Source organism: Thunnus maccoyii, chromosome 3 (assembly GCF_910596095.1).
Source record: "Thunnus maccoyii chromosome 3, fThuMac1.1, whole genome shotgun sequence".
Lineage (NCBI taxonomy): Eukaryota > Metazoa > Chordata > Actinopteri > Scombriformes > Scombridae > Thunnus > Thunnus maccoyii.
The window spans coordinates 2,250,035-2,268,254 of NC_056535.1; the positions used below are offsets into that span (position 1 = coordinate 2,250,035).

An 18,220-nucleotide genomic window follows, 5' to 3' on the forward strand; every position below is an offset into this window, starting at 1 on the left:
AATGAATAATAAACATAACTTGAAAAGGGCATCAAATATTATTTTACAATCAACTTATAATAAACATAACTTGAAAAGGGCATCAAATATTCTTTGATCTTCTGAATACAAGCAGCAGAGAAAAGAGTTTGCTTTAGTTCAAATATAGACAATATTGAGGTACACTGCATGAAAAGGTTATGTATTAAAGGGCAGAATGCAGAATAGAACAGATTGAAACAGACATTGAAATAAATAACAAATAGTAAAGGATTTCAAATAAACACTTGAATTAGAATGAACAACAAACCATAAGAGTCTTTACATTTATAATATGCTCATATGGCAGCCTTACGTCAGGCTGGCTATGGTTACATCATGAGGCATTAGCATTTAACAACATGGTCAATAACTTGAAAAGGGCATCAAATATTCTTTGATTGTCATCAACTTTTATTAATGAGACATACATCCATATATAGACTTTGGTTTCCTCGAAAATTGTAAACAGCTCACTGACAATAAATGCACATATATCAAGTGGTCATGGAAATTCATGGATAAATAGTATAACTTGAAGGGAAAAAAGCTGTATCAGCGTCACAGTGGGCTGTACAGCTATAGTCTAGCCAGGTTAGTCCAGGATCTATGAACTCTGGATTAAAAAAAAGTTTTAAAATAATGCACAACATTTTCTTTATATAAAAAAACAATTCTATAAGACCACCATCTATTTATCCTTTCACGTTTTTTAATTTATTCAAAAGGAGTATAGATTTTTCATTCCAAATAAGCCATCACAAGATATAAGCATAATAGAACTAAAACACATATTTCATTACTAAAGTAAATTAATAAGTAATTAGTGAAAAAATAAATATATTGTATGCACAACAAAACATCTTGCAATTAATCTTGAGTCAACAGAAAACAAAAAAAGGAGAAAATTCGGGTCTTCTGTCTTCAAGTGAAACAGGAAGGCAGTGTCCGCTCCCTCCTCACGTCACAACAAAGAGACGTCGTCTACGTCACTTATTGACGTCGTGTTGATTTTGAGCAAAGAAATAATTTATTTATAAACTGACGCAAGGGCGCTAAATCTAAAATAAACCGTGAATAAAATGTGAAAATACATAAAATATTTTGGTGAAGCAGCTGCACGCATGAAAGGTTCGATAATATTTGACCTTAACACAATAAACTCGTTACGTTAGCGTTAAGTAGCGTTAAATGGAAACTTAAGGGGAAAATGACTTGCTAACACTGCCGGTCGAGCTAGCTACATCTTAGCTAGCTAGCATTAGCACTGGGTAGTCCGCACTTCTGACGTGACCCTGCAAATAGTGATTGTCGTGGTTTCTTGTATTTCAGTTGCTCTACGTATTGTTGCGATGTAGTGGGATATGCTCATTTTTAAGTTCAATGGGATAATGAGGGAACTACAAAGCTAACATTAGCTGGCTAGGTAAAGTAGCACTGCATTGCTAACGGTAGGTTGCTTCGTAAGAGATCTCTTCAACCTGCTACAACCTATTTAGCTGCTGTTAGCCGGCTATGTTAGCATTCCTGGAACTAGTTTGGCAAACCTTAGGCCACTGCATTCTTACTTTCTCTTGTCCGTCCACTCATATATCTGACTTTGTGGTTAATGTTACATCGTAGGAATATGGCGCCCCGCTTACAGTTGGAGAAAGCGGCTTGGCGTTGGGTGGAAACTGTGAAACCAGAAGAAATCAGCCAGGAGCACATCGAGCTAGCATACCGCGTCCATCTCCCGGCCTGCAAGAGAGGAACCTGCAGGTACTATATCAACATTTCTTAAAATACCTTCGTTGTGCTAGCATATTCCAGTGAAGAATACTAGCTGCAGAAGTTAAATTTGATTTGATTTTAAAGCTCCACAGAGAGATGCCGAGAGGTGTGTATCAAAAGTCAGATTCATTTAAGTGCTTGTGGACAAGCCCTCATAGCTTGTACAGCAACTTTACAGACGCTGTGTGGAAGGTCATGATGATCCACTCTGCTTTTTAAATCGGCATACCACTGAATAGCTCTAACATACATCATGGTAGACAGTGGGCATCACAGAGAACTCAGTCCCACTGTTGAAATGTTACTAAACTTTATATATAAAAATGGTGGGTAGCTATGTGTGCAGAACATCATTAACCTGCCACATTTTAGATGGAGTTTGACATGGCTTTTGTTGCACGTAAGAGAGCTGCAGGTGGATGTTACTTCTGAAGTATGTAATGGAACTGTAAGGTTAATGATCATGCCTTGCTTTTGCAGGAGGAATTGCAAAGGGAATCCCAACTGTCTTGTGGGTATTGGTGAACAGGCGTGGCTTGGGGAGATTGATGAAAATGCTTTCCACAATATCGATGACCCAAATTCAGAGCGTCGAGACAAGGTATTTCTTACATCGGCCGCTCATACTGTAAATTGTTCACTCATCTGTCTTTTTTTCTCATACTGTATCACCAGTCTGTTGTCGCTGAAATAATAAAGTCCTGGGAAGTCATCATAAGGCCAGAGATGGAAGGATTTTGAAAAAGACAGTTAACCCCTCTCTCACTCTGTCTCCCTCTACCAGAACACATTTGTTGGCCTGACCAACCTGGGTGCAACATGTTACGTCAACACATTCCTTCAAGTGTGGTTCCACAACCTTGAGCTGCGAAGGAGCCTCTATCAGTGCCACAATTCCCGAGCACAGGAACACAACATTGAGTCAGGTAAATACACTGGCAACTTCTTTATGTTAGTTCATTGTTCTGGTTTAAATCAACATATTAGAGCCAGATTTTGTGTAGTGTTGTTGTGCATACACCTAAAGCAGTGGATATACTGCCAGCTGTTAGTATTATCTAAAGATGCACCAATCGATCAGCCACCGATCGAATTGGCTGGTTTTCAGATAATCGGCAGTGACTGGTGACTGGCCCCAGTCAGTCTCATATATCCGATTTTTTTTGCCCATCATATTTTCCACACATAGCTGCACTATAGTTCACGTCGTGCACAGAGCTGCTGCAGTACAGACAACACGCACACAACATGACAGTACAGTCCCACACACAACGTGCATGTTACACACACAGCCACAGACAGTACAGCCCCACACACAACATGCATGTTACACACACAGCCACAGACAGTACAGCCCCACACACAACATGCATGTTACACACACAGCCACAGACAGTACAGCCCCACACACAACGTGCATGTTACACACACAGCCACAGACAGTACAGCCCCACACACAACATGCATGTTACACACACAGCCACAGACAGTACAGCCCCACACACAACATGCATGTTACACACACAGCCACAGACAGTACAGCCCCACACACAACATGCATGTTACACACACAGCCACAGACAGTACAGTCCCACACACAACGTACATGTTACACACACAGCCACAGACAGTACAGTCCCACACACAACGTGCATGTTACACACACAGCCACAGACAATACAGCCCCACACACAACGTGCATGTTACACACACAGCCACAGACAGTACAGCCCCACACACAACGTGCATGTTACACACACAGCCACAGACAATACAGCCCCACACACAACATGCATGTTACACACACAGCGTGACAGCCACACACACACACACACACACACAACATGCATGTCGTGCCCACAGTGCACGGACAGTGTAGCCCACACACACAACATGCACATCATACACACAGCGTGACAGCCACCACCACACACACACACACACATACACACAACATGCACGTTGTGCACACAGCGGCAGCTGTGGCACAGACAGTACAGTCACACACACACACACCATGTCGTTGGTGTGGAAATTCTTCAGTGTGAGTGAAGAAGACACAAAGCTCGCAATTTGTAATACCTGCAAGTCCAAAATAATAAGAAAGAAACTCTTTCTTTTTTAAAGTTTTGAGTGGATTCTAGTTGGGATTCAGTACATTTTAATTTTGGATGTTGCTGTTTGTTTGTTTTTCCTGTTTTTGGTGAGATGTCTTTATAAGCCCTTCTCTGTTATTTAAAATCCCATCAGCACAGTCCTGTTTTACTCTTTATATGTATTGTTTTTGAGTGTGTTTATGTGTCTTATTTGTACAAATAAATAAATAAACTAAACTAAACTTTAGACTCATCTAGAATAGAATAACATTACCCAAATAAATTTGACAAAACTGAAGGCCCACTTACATGTTGGCTAGTGTTTGAGAGTGTGTGACTGAGGCTAGCGTGACACTGCAAACTCATACTTAAACTGCTCTGTAGGTTGGTCCTTTTTTCACTTTTCATCCTCTCTAACAAACTTGTCTATCTATTTCAGATTATGAGCCTCAGTCCATCTGTGAGCATCTTCAGTATCTGTTTGCCCTCCTGCAGAACAGCAACAGAAAATACATCGACCCTTCAGGGTTGGTCAAAGCACTGGGCTTGGACACAGGACAGCAACAGGTGAATCAGAATTTAGTCTCTTAACAACTAGATGATTCATTTTCTGCTGGTGAATAATCAGTTGTTTCAGCATTGCACAGGATTAATAACTTACTACACAGATAAGAGAGTGCAGACATGTTTATGAGTGGTTATGTTGTGGTAGCTTGGTTTCTTCACAGAGCATTGAATTCAGACCTCTCTCTTTCAGGATGCCCAGGAGTTTTCAAAGCTCTTCTTGTCTCTGTTGGAGGACACGCTGTCTAAGCAGAAGAACCCCAGCCTGCAAAATGTCATCCAGCAGCAGTTCTGTGGACAGTTCTCCTACGTAACTGTGTAAGGAAAGTCAGAGCTCAAACCTGACACTAGTTAATTATACTTAATAAGTGCTGTCCATCAGCACTCTTGTTGTTCAGCAACAGTTCATTTTGATACTTCAGCACCCACAGGCCAAACCAAGCTGAAATGTATTCACATTTATAAACAAAAATGGCAGCACAGTAAGTGTTCAGTATTTTGAAGTATGAGGACATTTATAATTAACTTTGTTAATGGAAGAGGGAAGAGAAGAAGGAAGTGTAGTAGATAAACAGGAGATAAAAGGATCTATCACTGTCTGTATTCTTGCCAAGTTTTTTTTTTTTTTAGTGACATCCCACCAACTGTATGAGAACTTTAACGCTCAGAGCAGATGTCAACATCTGCTGCAGACACAAAATGTTTGGGCTTTATGTGAGTGATGTATCAGGTCTTGGTTTGGTTGTTTTCTAGCTGTAACCAGTGTGGACGATCCTCTGCACTGCCGTCCAGATTCTACGAGCTGGAGCTGAACATCCAGGGCCACAAGAACCTCACAGAGTGTGTCACAGAGTTCCTGAAGGTAACATTCATCCCCTGCCACATTGTGTTTACATCCACAGCAGTCAATCATATTTAGGATATGAGCACCACTTTATTCACTAGATATGATATGTTAGAATGATAAACCTGTCCAGTTTGAATTTGAATGTCTTTTTTTTTGTGAACATTATAGTAAGCTGTTTGCCTCCATCTTGCAGGAGGAGAAGCTGGATGGGGACAACCGTTATTTCTGTGAGAGCTGTCAGAGTAAACAGAGCGCCACCCGGAGGATCAAACTGCACAGTCTCCCTCCTACCCTCAACCTGCAACTCATGCGCTTTGTCTTTGATAGGTCAGCCACTGCTCTGCACTGCACTGTGTGAAAAAAATCCAGACAGTATTGATAGAATAGAATAATCAAATTTAAAAACAGCAAGTTCAAGATTGGATCAAATGCCTGCTGGTGAAGTCCAAAGTTTGACTGAAGGTTTGTATCTTCTCTAGACAAACAGGCCACAAGAAGAAGCTCAACACTTTCATCAGTTTTCCAGAGCAGCTGGACATGGGGCCTTTTTTGGAAGGGAAACAAGGTATTAGCAGTATGAATCTGTATGAGACACACACACACACACACACACACTTTGTACATGATATGTTGCCAGTGCTAGGTCAGTGAACGGTGGCATGTTTCAGCTTGTGCATCCTTTTCTACTGTCTTAAGAAAAATTCACTTAAACTACATCATGTCCCCATTTTTTTGTTGATGACTGGCGATATGTTGAAAAGTAAACATGTTTTATTTGAGTGTGTGTGTGTGTGTGTGTGTGTGTTTCTCCAGACCACAAGTGTGTTTATGAACTGAGTGCAGTGCTGATCCATCGGGGCATCAGCGCCTACTCAGGACACTACATCGCTCATGTGAAAGACGCTCGTACCAGTGACTGGTACAAGTTCAATGATGAGGAGATTGAGAAGATGGAAGGCAAGAAGCTGCAGCTGGGCATTGAAGAGGACATTGGTGAGTAGTATTAACGGACACTGTACAGTCCCCACTTCCTGAAATCCACAGATACCTTGTGTACTGTTATGTTATTATTCTGTTTGCAGAGAGACAGCCCAACATGAAAAGACTGAAATGAGTGTACTGCTTTCAATTTATGGCCCAGCAGACATACTACAGATGATTCAATCAAGACACTAAGGGGGTGTTTTGGGTGTACAGATTGGTCTAGATTCCATGCACTAGAGCTTGATGAGGCTACTGTTACCAAAACCAATCACATGACATTCTGTGTTGACAGTGTGATAGCCAAGAAGGATGTCGTCGTCTATCCTAATAATAAACCCTATATTACAAAAGACTGCATAAACAGGAAAAAGCAAGTCTTCAGAGATAAAGACAGGACTGTCAGTAGTCCACTCCAGAACTTAAACAACTCCTTACAAATGCAAAGGAACAACACAGACAAACAATGGAACAGAGCTTTCAAACTTCAAACACTAAACTTTGGGACACAATGAAATCAGTAACTGGAAAAAAAAAAAAAATCACCTTGGATGAAGCTGGTAATTTTGGATGAGTGTGACAATATGTTACAGTCTCTGTCAGACACTGATGCCACCTGCTGGCTGGAAGTGGACCCACCTAATGTTCATCTTCTTTTTCAATAGGGTTGAAAAGAAGCTGAACTCTAATATGTAAATCTTACTGCAATACAGCAATGTGCAATAAATAAACAAGCACTTTTGCACTTAAATTCTTTTTAAGCCATTGTGTTGTCAATGTCAAATGTCCTTTTATGTTTTTAAGATATTTTGATGTGAAGCTACTTTCTAGCATTGTGTCAAATACTTGTCATGTATTTGTGACGTGTGATTTTATGTGACACAACAGACCTTAGCACTGTGCCCAAGACAAATTTCCCCTCAGGGACAATAAGGTTTACTCTACTCTATAAGCTTTGTCTGTAAATGTATACACTTACTCAAAGTTGTTAATCTTCCTTCCTGGTCCCTAGCTGAGACAGTGAAGTCCCAGACAAGAAAGCCCAAGTGCAGTAAAGGCTACCACTGCTCCAGAAATGCCTACATGCTGGTGTATAAGCTCCAGGAAGAGGAGAGCTCAGATCCCTCCAGGACCATAGTCGAGGTGCCAGGTGAGTAGTAGTAGTAGTTGTTATTCCTCGACCCAAACAAAGACTTTAGCCAGACAAGGAACCGGCGATCATTAGCGGTTTCTATCTTTGTTTGCACCATGGAATGAACATTTTAATCATAATAAAATAAAACCTGCAGCCTGATCTATGTCTGTCAGCTTGTCTGATGGTTTCTTTTACCTCTGTCCTGTCTCACAGCCTTCCTTCAGAGGTTGGTGGACCAAGACAACCATAAATTTGAGGAGTGGTGTAGTGAAATGGCCGACATGAGGAAACAGAGTGTGGATAAGGGCAAGGCCAAGCATGAGGAGGTGAAGGAGCTCTACGAGCTTTTACCTGCAAGAGACGGTCGGTACATTCCACATTCACCCACAATCCCCCTTGATAGAAACGTTAAAGAGAGTTTACTTGTATGTTGTGACTTCCAGTTCAAAACACACTAGAATTACAGACAGCTTAGTACAGAGACAGTCAAAGTAATGGAGGAGGGGTATTTTACAACAGCTCCCTTGTCTGTAGTAAAACTGCTAATGCACCACATCACTGTGTTGATGTACAGAGAGCCAGATCTTATCACAGATGATGTAATGGAATTATTGAATCAAGATCAGAGCTTACGTGTTTCTTCATGTGGGATGTTTTTCCTCTGTGCTTCCTCCTCAGGTGAGCCATATGAGTTTATACCCCTGGACTGGTTGAAGAAGTGGCTGGACGACTCCACTGCCACTAAGGAAATTGACAACTCCTTCTTCCTGTGTTCTCATGGCAAACTGCATCCAGACAAGGTGGGAGAGTCCAAGAGGGTTTCCCTGCAAGCTGGTCAGCTCCTATATGAGCGATATGGTGGAGGTCCGAGACTGGATGGTAAGACAAGCAGAGGGTCTGATCTCTGGTCAAATCTTTGGCTTCTGTAATACTGATAAAGTATCAGTATCTGATCAAGAAATCAAATATGTAGTGTAGTGTCCATTTATTATTATCATAGTATTATTGTGTGTAAAGTTTGTTGATGTAAAATTCTTGACTGTAATTTATCAGATCACTAACATCACAAGCTCAAAGTGAAAAAATAGCTGTTAGCTTGGATATACTTGTGCCAAAGGGACATTCTGTTATTTTAGGAAATACCATTTTTTGCAGTCAGATGAGAAATTGTGTCCTGGACATTAGGATGGCACAATTAATTGAAATAAGATCATGATCTTGATTCAGGCCTCTGCAATCTATTTATGTTTTCAAGTGCATTAAAACAAACGCACCTAGAAATATCCCTAAACTGTATCAACAAATGATAAGTGTGAGTTTTTCCACGTGACAAACTGTGAGCAGGAAGAGGAGGCAGGACGTAGATGTATATAAATGTAATGTGTGTCAGAGACTGAGAAGTAAAATGCAGTGAAAGAAAAAGCCTCTTGGGAACAACAAAGTGTTGAAGTTGTAAAAAACCAGCGATGGTGAGGAAGAGCAAAGAACATTTTTGAACCCCCAGTTCTGATAAAAATGCAGTGTTTGCACTGTAAAAAGTTGGGCAGTCTGCTGTGTGGAAACGATGCAGCTCTGGTCACCATAACAAAACAAGGGATTAGTGCTTTGCTAGACAAACACTACACAGTGACATCCCACAACTGCTTTTCATGTGGTGCCTCCTGCTCTAATGTTACATTAAAGTGAAGTTTCAAGCCACAGTAAAGGCAGAAATGGGAAAAATGCATCATTTTGATGCCACAGCATAAAACTGAACTATGGAATCATACATGAGCCTGACGGGCTGATTTGAATGACTTCATTATGAATGGTCTACAGACTGTGAGAATCCTTGAAGATCACACCAGACTGAAGCAGGCTCATAATACCTGCTGGACATTGGAGGTGGTAGAAATTGTTTGCATAAAAGTGGATCAAACACTGTCAACACAGTCTCCTTTTTTAAGTGGACAAGGCCTTCGTCAACTGTCTGTTAGTTACAATTCTTGGATCGTTTTTTAAATACACACAGGAAAATATTTTTTAAAAGTGCTCCAAACAATAGAAACACATGGATTTTTCTTGAATTTAATCAAGAGTTTAAGGGTTAGGGTGAAAAAAATCAGTGTGCCCTTTGCTAGTAGCTAAAGATCATATTGCTTGGACTGTCTTCATGAAGACAGTATGATGTGTAATACATGTATTTTTTGTTAAAAACCCGATGTCCCTAAGTATTGTGGAAGAAAATCTGATCTCATTTCTGAGTGGAAAAGAATTGTGATCCTCAGTTTGACCAGAATTGTACAACCCTACTGGACCCTACTGGACACACATCTCTGCCTAGAAATGTCTCAGATGCTAACTGCTCCTAAAACCACAACGTTGGTCTTCTATGTTTTACCACTGTTGTGTTTTTGTCCAGGCTCTTCTCTGTGTCGAGAGTGTGTTGGCCAGCGATGCAGGGTGCTGCGGCTGAAGAACCAGCTCAATGAGGACTACAAGGAGGTCTCCAATCTGGTCAAACGCACACTCAGGTAAACAAACTCGTGTCAATGGACTAAGTTCAAGATTAGATCAAATGATATTTTAATGATTCATTTCCCTTCCGTCATGTTTTTGGAGCCTGACAAGACTTTTCTATGATGCAGCAGAGAATATTGGTTTCTAAATATGAACAAATTGTATTAGGGGTATTTTGGGACCAATCCAAGTTCTCCATAATAGAAAACCTAAGTCCTCAAGGGGGCTTACAGAATTGCTGTCAGTACTTATCACTGTGTGTGTGCATGTGTCTGTCTCAGTGGTGAGGGCTACTGGGTGGGCAAAGCATCTCTGCGAAGCTGGAGGCAGTTGGCTTTGGAACAGCTGGAGGAAGATGAACACGAAAGTAAACACAGTAATGGCCAGACCAATGGACAGGGACCACACACCAACAACTGCAAAGGTTGGAAGAATGGATGTCATTTTGTTTCACCTGTTTAGTCTTTTATTTATGGTGGCTCTATATTTAATGATCATTACAATAATTCAATTCATTGATTAACAAAAGGCCATTATAAACTGTCATAGGCTGGTATAGGCTGTAGAACAACATCATTTCAACTGGAAGTCAGTGTGGTAATGGTGATCTGCACATAAATGCTGCACTTGTGGAAAGCTAGTTTATGTGGATTAAGGGATCACCAAAGTTGGTAGGCGTCATCCTCTGGGAACCATGAATGTCTCCAAACCAAGTTTCATGGCTTGTAGATATTGAAATATTTCACTAGATAAATGAAAACTTTGACCTGCTGGTGGCGCTACAGTAAATGTCAGAGGATCATCAAAGTCGGGAGGATGACAAATGCACAAAGTGTGTTTTTAGGTGTAAAATATGTCATATTATTAAGGGCATGGTTGATTCACATCATGCCCCACTGCATGTTTGTTTGGTGTCTGTGTTTGAGCATAAACATTCTTTGGTTTGATTAGAGTTCGGCCCAGAGCTCTCAGAGGGCAACGAGGAGGAGATGAAGACTTTCAATGAGGATATTGTCTGCAGTCACGGTAATTTTCCACATGGCATTTAGAATGACATTGTGCAATTCAAACAATAAATAGTTTCCATTGCACTCATACTTGAATCTCATGTCTTTGAGGCCATCTAGCTGCTGTCGGTTGTTAAATGCATATGTTTGTTCTCGCTGTAGGAGGCCTGAGTATTCTGGAGACTGAACGGAAGCTGGTATCCTCTGAAGTTTGGACCAAGCTGAGGGTGTACTTCCCCAAAGCCCCAGAATTCACCCAAAACCAAGAGCAATGTCAGCAGTGCCTGGTGAGTGGACATTTACAAACCATCCAGTGTTGCACCACACGGATCCCTTACTTGGATCTTTAATTTTTCTTGTATTATTTTTCTAAAAGTATTTTCTCTAAACCTGCATGAAAATTGTTATGTAAAGGTGGAATTAGCCATCCTGCCATAGATGCCTCTTGAGTAGTAATTGATTTATAGCTCAGACTGGGATAGACAGACATTATCAGGCTGTATTCTCTTTTTTATTATATAACCCACAGTTATTGTGTTTACATTCTGTGATTCACTTTGTGATGTAGAGTGACAATGTGAAAGTTTGTCTTGTTTAATTGTTGCTGTTCAACCATGAATACCTGCAGAAATCCTGTTTGTTTTTTGATATATTAATGATCATTTTTTTCAACTTGCTGAATGTTGTCTTCACTACCAACAATCTCCAACAGCAGCATAGGAAACCCTAGCAGGCCAAGCTGACCAATCACAGTTCTTGTAGTCCAGGTGGTATCTTCATTACCTGATTTGGAGGGGGTGCATGTTAGCTACAACAGCTGTGTATAGGTTCTGTTAATTCACTGTTACCCCTTAACTTGGAACCGTATCAACATAACTTAAAGACCCCCTCCAATGAAAATCAAGTTTTTAACCTTGTTAACATGTCAGTGTGGTGTTTTTCATATGCTGCAAGACATACCAGGAGCGAAATAAGCAGTCAACGCCGTGGTTGAGCATTTCCACTTTGAAACTGCAGTGTACCAAGGACAGTCTCAAAAAAATGGATTCAGGACATCCTACATCACAAATCTAAGGAACCAGTCATTTATAATAAAAGATAATTATATGCATTATATAATTATAAGCTTCGGTGGAAGTGAGGCAGGTGACTTGTTGATAATGTTCAGAAGTTCATCAGATCTGGTTGGACTAGTTGTACTGGTCATGTTATCTGCACACTTACTCATGTTAAGAGAAGAACACTCTTTTCACCATAACCAGGAGGCAGAGAAGCTGCTGCACGCCACCTTGAATATATTTGCATACTCATAGATTCTGGAATTTTTAATGAGGGATAAGAAGTAGATGTCATTTTAAGGATTTTAAAGAGGTAATTATACTTTTTTTGCAGAAAAACCATATCAGACACACATCATTGTTCCGAGCAGAGTATCTTTATACATCTTAATACATGTCTGGAGAGGATCTTTAAAAAAGCTTTGGTCATACAGCAAGCACAGAGTAATGAGTCATGGCATCCACAGTTGGGAAATCTGTCAAAATAGAGTGAACCATTGGGTTAGTTGTGGAATTAAAATATTTCCTCCTGTGTGTCCAGACATTAGAGCAAGAAGAAAAGGACAATGAGGCTGTCAGTAAGATGATGGCCCTGGACCAGAAGAACCAGCTGCTCAACCTCTTCCATGAGAAGAACCGGCCAACACTCACCAAGTGGCCTCAGGTAGCTACAGAGCTGAGCACCAAACTGTCAGTCTGCAGGACTCTTTTTTAATAATGAGTAATAAATATATTACAGTGTGGAAATGACACACTGTACTTTGATTCAGGTGAATAAATCCTCTCTGTTTTGTCTCCAGGACACAGATGTGCTTTATATTGTCCCTCTGTTTTTTGTGGATGAGTGGAGAAAATTCATCAGGTATGTTTGTTTCAGCAGTGAAATTAAATAGTGCTACTGTTTTTGTTGCCACATTGTCAGAATTAATTTTCACTGCATGCACCCAGGAAGCGGGTAAGCTTTCTATAAAAGAGCAAGTAAAGAGATCACGTGTAATTAGTAATGACTGAAATCAATTGTCATTTTTTTGGGTTGCATTAATTTAAAGGTCATTTTCTCCCATCTGTGTGTGTATTTTGTAGGAGGCCCACTAAATCTTCTCCAGTGTCTAACGTGGGTAACAGCCTGCTACTTTGTCCCCACGGAGGCTTCATGTTCACATACGACTCCCTGATCAACGGAGATGCACAACAGTGAGTGCTGCTTATTTAACTGACCGATATGTGCTTCTCATCCACAACAAAAATCCCTAAAACATTTCTGAGAAACTGTGTTTCCATTAGAATTATATTTGTGACATGATGGGGAAAAAGCTTTTGGAGCAGCAATTAAAGCCCACTCTCCATAACAAACAACAGTGTATCACCACATACGGTTTCAGTCATACTGACAACATGTTTGTCTTCCATCCTACAAAGATATTAATGGATGAACATGGCTTCCCAGATAAGGCATTTTTGAGTGTAAAAATTAAAAAAATATAAAAACATTGGAATTGAACAAAAATATTTTACAGGCCCTGGTTTTGGGATACAAACATCATGTAGACAAACTTTGAACAAAGTCTGAGATGATGCCACAACCACTTTCCTGGATTCTGTCTGATTTGACACAGAATGACCCAATCATGTAAAACAAGTGTATCACTTTAAGTGATTTTAAGCTTATATCATATCTACATGTGTACATGTGAGAGAGAGCAGCGGTCAAGTGAGCTAGAGAGTGAATGAAGAGAGTGAGTGGAGCTGGCGAGAACTTGAATCAGATAAATACATTGTTTCATATCTGTTACGTCTTAAAGCACAAACAAACACGCACACCGCCACACAACCCTGCAGGAAGGTGCTGCATTGCTGGATTTTGTGTGAATGCAGCTTCATCCTGTCTGCTGTGATCTCTCTGCTCTGCATGTGTGTAGCTCAGTCTCACCCTCAATCTAGAAGACACACACACACCTGCAGCTCTTTATACATCCATGAGACAGAGAGCAGAGCAGAGGAGAGAGACGGAGACAGCCATGTAACCTGGTCGCTACGCTATAAGTCCAGACCTCACACCCTGCACACTGTTATTGGCTGGCGGCTACACACCCACTGCCCAAAGGTTGATGCTCAGAAGCCTCCACAACACAGCAAAATAATAAGGAAATAAAAAGATACAGGCAGAGGGCAGAGTCTCGGTAGACAAATGCACTACCACACACTTCTAGTGGGTCATAAGTGATGATTGAGAGGGATTATTTTTGAGTCTATACATTGTTTTTTAGGAAAATCCTCATTGGATGAATAAATCCAATGAGAGCCCTGAACTGAAGTCTTTGAGTGGACACTATTGTGGTCTCATGTTGTGCTGTTTATCCTGCACAGTATAGCTCTGCTCTGGCCCAGCGAATGGGACGTGATCAGCAGACTCTTCATTGTGGACCAGCCAATCTCCATCCACTGCTTCAAACAGACCACACCCACTGGTCCCACCACCCAGTACACCACTCAGCCTGGTAAGAGTGCAACACTGGAGGGAGCGATTCACCTCAGATGTTCACTTTAAAAATGGTTATTGTATTGTCATGAAATTACAGTGATATTAAAAAGTGTGTATCTTGCTGCTATGTTGAGGGTGGCAGCTGTAGTCAGCTGTTACAGTGGATTCCAATAATGACATTTTCACAGTAAAATAAAATGCTTATGGACAGATTATGCCATAGATTTTAGGAGTTTCTACTGACATTTTCATACTTTTTGTGCCCTGTGAAATTGGGTCAACATTGGAAGCCAACACCCACCATCAATCCAAGCTGAGTACAGCAGCCACTCCCTGCCAAATACATTTCTGTTAACTTGTCTTTATTGTCACTAAATGTGTAAACTTCAGCTACACACTTAATAAGCCACCTTTCAATCCTTCAGTTTGATACTCAAAGGGTCAATTCTGGGTAGGGTATTTTTTCACCTATTTTGGCTTTTCAGCATCCTGGATTCATGTGATGTTTATGTGTGTGTGTGTGTTCATGTGCTCAGATCTGTGTTGGGAGTGCAGAGAGGGCTTTCTTTTCCAGCAGCAGAGGGACCTCAGAGAGTACACCCAAGCCACTATTTACATCCGCAAAGTCATCGAAGACAAGAGGGTATGACAAATATATGAAGACAGTCTTTTCACTGAAATGTGTTTGTTGCTGGGCAGTAGACTTGACATCAATCACCTGCAAAACTCATCTTCAGGGTCATGGAAAATTTCAGGATACATGAAAGAATGTCTGGGGAACTTGTAAATTCATTACATTAGATTGAGGTAGTTTGCTGCCAAGTTGGGTGAGCATTCCCATGGAAGCCCAGTATTCATGTTAAATGATGTTTGACCCAACCTCAAGGCCCTGCAGTGGGTATCAGGCATTGTTGTTAAAGTGTTGATGTTGTCCTCTGTGTAGATGATAAAAGAGGCAGCCCCAGAGCTGAACGCCAGCAGCTCTGAGGCAGAGGAGGACAAGGAAGAACACCCAAAGGTGGATGGAGAGAAAGACCCAGACTTCAGTCAGGTAAGTCATTCACCATATGATAGCAGTAAACTAAAGGATCACTTCAGGTGCACACCACATGCAGAGCACACATAACAATTTACTGCTGCTAGCAACAGAAATTCTATGAGGCAAGATAGTAGCAGCAGACTTTGATTACATTTATGTTTTTGTTTTTAATTTAACACTCCTTGACAGTTATGGGCCTTTCTTGGTGTTTGTAAGACAATAAGCAGAGATATTGTCTAGCTCTAGCCTTGATAGATGGTCTGATTTCTTACTTGCAGTCACAAGATGGTGCAAAGCGGCTTAAGTTGAGTGACGACAGTACTGCAACATCAGGAGAAGCAGCAGCAGCTGTTCCTGTAACCAACGTGACCAAACTAGGTGGAATCAGGAGAAGCACCCGGCACAGGAAACTCCGAGGAGAGAAAGCACTCATAGTTTCAGCTAATCAGACCCTTAAAGAGCTGAAAATCCAGGTGGGAGGCCCAAATCTCCCACGAATACAAGTCTGAAGCATTTGAATCGAATGTGAAATATAGAGTTTCTGACATCTTGAAGATGGATATGATGAAAGGAAGTTAGTTCACATAAAGTGGTTGTTACAGAATCAGTCATTCTTTGCTCTTTGCTCTACTTGTCACCCTGTAGATTATGCACGCCTTCTCCGTGGCTCCATTTGACCAGAACCTCTCCATCGATGGAAAAAGTCTGACGGATGACTCAGCCACACTGGGCAGCCTGGGTGTCATCCCAGAGAGCATCATCTGTCTAAAGGTACATCACGCAGCAACCTGCATCCTCCCTGTCTGATCATCACATAGTACTATGGTTTTCTTGTGGCTTGGTTTTTGTAGAAATCTTAAACACTGCAGCTTTAAACTTTACTTTCATCAGATCATTATGATGGTGAATACAGACATTTTCCATATTTCATGCCATTGTTTCCTTACAGGCTGATGAGCCGATAGCAGACTACGCTGCAATGGATGATGTCTATCAGGGTAAGTAGTGTTTTCATTACCTCCATTATAGCTGGTTATATATACCTTGATAAAGAAAGCAGAATCATTATACTAGTTTCTTACATTGTGTCTTCTACTTAATTTACAGTGAGAATGCCTGAAGAGGGATTTAAAGGTGAGCATTCATTTTCTCTTCATTGGTTTTAAAAATAATTGTCTTTTTCATCCTTCATCAAGTGGGAAGTTAACATCTCCCCTTTATCTGCACTAGTGCTGTAGTAAAGTAGAGAGGGACTAATGGGACTGAATGGCCACTTCATTATTCTATTTGAATAATAATATGGACAGTGAGTCTCTTGCCTCAGAGTTTCAACTTCACCTTTTTAACATGCTCATGTTGTAGTTCTGTTTTTTTTTTTTTTTTGGTGATGTGTTTTTGGTTCTGAGTTGGTCTAATAATTTCTGTCTATTTCTGCAGGCACTGGGCTTCTTGGGCACTGAGGAAATCAGTGCTGTAGCTATGCTTGAATTGGACGGATGACAGATGGAAAAAAAAGAAGCTTGAATTTGTCAAGTGTCCATATATAAATAAGTGCTTTAATTTGTTTTAGTAATTTTATTTTATTTTTTACGTTTTGAGTAGGCTTTCTTTTAATAAAACTGTGACTATGTTGCAAATCCGCTGTTTTTTCTCTCCATAAAGTTAGCTGGCCTTTGGTATTTAAAGCTCCTAATCATTCTGAAGGACTCTGTGGTAGTGCTTCTGCCTGACTAATAGAAACAGGTTAAGGAAGCTAAGTGGATCTGTCGTATTCTGAAGCTTGGCTTCAGTTAAGTTCTACTCTTACTTGTAAACATGAGCTTTGTTTTTGACTCTTTTTAAATTATGGCAGAATAAAAAATCAAGATAATGTTCTTTCTTTCCATTATGTGGAAGCTTGTGTTCTCACTGCAGATTTTTCAGGTTTGTCAAAAGAATGCACGAGTATGTTAAGTATTACAAATATAACTGCTCTTAAATGTTAGAACATTTATTACCTCTACAGCAAATCTATATCCATATACTCCACATGGCATTTAGGAATACATAACTACATGGTATGTATAGAGGCTAATTCTTGCAGAAATGTCAGCAGTGCAAACCTCATGGGTTGGAAGTGAGAAACAGAATGCAAGCAGTGATATGTACTGTTCTTTTCACTGTTATTTCTTATGGACAATAAAGTTATTTTCAAATCACCCTCTCCTCACATATTTGTAATTATTAGACTCAACAAATAGCCAGCTTTAATGCAGTAATTGTGGTAAAGTGTTTATTTCTGTATTGTTGAAATTAGGATCATTTTAGTCAAACCTAATAATAATTTCCACTATGTTGTCTTCTAAATAACTAGATAAAGGACTGGAAAAACAATTTTTTGATCTCCTCTGACATGAAACATTACCTGGTGCCCCTCTGTGGATCAGGCATGTAGACAGATCAGATGGAGGTTTTAGTGAAATATTTTATTAAATTCAAATGTGATATAGGATTGCCTATATCAGATGTTACACTGAAATATAAGCTATTGTCAATATGCAAATCATGTCTCAAACCTCATTTTTGGTATGATGACCTTACTTTTTTTTTTATTTTAATGTTTGTTTGTATAGGGACAAAGAGCATGAACTTAAGCCACATACCACAGCATTTACAGCCTACGCGCTAGTTTGCAATGCCTGTACCAGATGTGCTTTAAAATACAAATGAAACTGCACAAGA

The 18,220-nt window shown here is 40.3% G+C and overlaps 1 protein-coding gene across 4 annotated transcripts; it reads left to right on the forward strand.

Annotated features, from left to right (window-relative positions):
• The first annotated feature begins 989 nt into the window (after nucleotides 1-989).
• Nucleotides 990-17,697, forward strand: usp48 (ubiquitin specific peptidase 48). 4 transcript variants are annotated; one of them, XM_042406757.1, is made up of 28 exons: nucleotides 992-1,149; nucleotides 1,642-1,779; nucleotides 2,272-2,392; nucleotides 2,576-2,717; nucleotides 4,327-4,454; nucleotides 4,645-4,769; nucleotides 5,205-5,313; nucleotides 5,492-5,625; nucleotides 5,778-5,863; nucleotides 6,112-6,291; nucleotides 7,292-7,429; nucleotides 7,628-7,777; nucleotides 8,210-8,293; nucleotides 9,816-9,927; nucleotides 10,195-10,337; nucleotides 10,865-10,939; nucleotides 11,083-11,207; nucleotides 12,520-12,642; nucleotides 12,779-12,840; nucleotides 13,062-13,172; nucleotides 14,346-14,476; nucleotides 14,997-15,103; nucleotides 15,404-15,511; nucleotides 15,778-15,972; nucleotides 16,145-16,270; nucleotides 16,449-16,497; nucleotides 16,607-16,633; nucleotides 16,937-17,697. In XM_042406757.1, exons 2-28 carry the CDS (start codon nucleotides 1,646-1,648, stop codon nucleotides 16,957-16,959), a joined length of 3,048 nt encoding a protein of 1,015 aa, XP_042262691.1. In that variant the 5' UTR covers nucleotides 992-1,149; nucleotides 1,642-1,645; the 3' UTR covers nucleotides 16,960-17,697. The 4 variants fall into 4 exon arrangements, with proteins under 4 accessions (XP_042262692.1, XP_042262691.1, XP_042262689.1 ...); XM_042406755.1 differs by having other exon boundaries at nucleotides 993-1,149; nucleotides 8,093-8,293; XM_042406756.1 differs by lacking the exon at nucleotides 992-1,149 and adding an exon at nucleotides 1,218-1,469 and having other exon boundaries at nucleotides 8,093-8,293.
• The last annotated feature ends 523 nt before the right edge of the window (nucleotides 17,698-18,220 follow it).

Bases quoted from the DNA above. Each gene is read 5' to 3' on its own strand.
- usp48 (XM_042406755.1), top strand. From the start codon at position 1,646: ATGGCGCCCCGCTTACAGTTGGAGAAAGCGGCTTGGCGTTGGGTGGAA. The intron at 2,393-2,575 runs GTATTTCTTACA...TCCCTCTACCAG, and splicing joins ATTCAGAGCGTCGAGACAAG to AACACATTTGTTGGCCTGAC. The intron at 5,626-5,777 runs GTCAGCCACTGC...TATCTTCTCTAG, and splicing joins ATGCGCTTTGTCTTTGATAG to ACAAACAGGCCACAAGAAGA.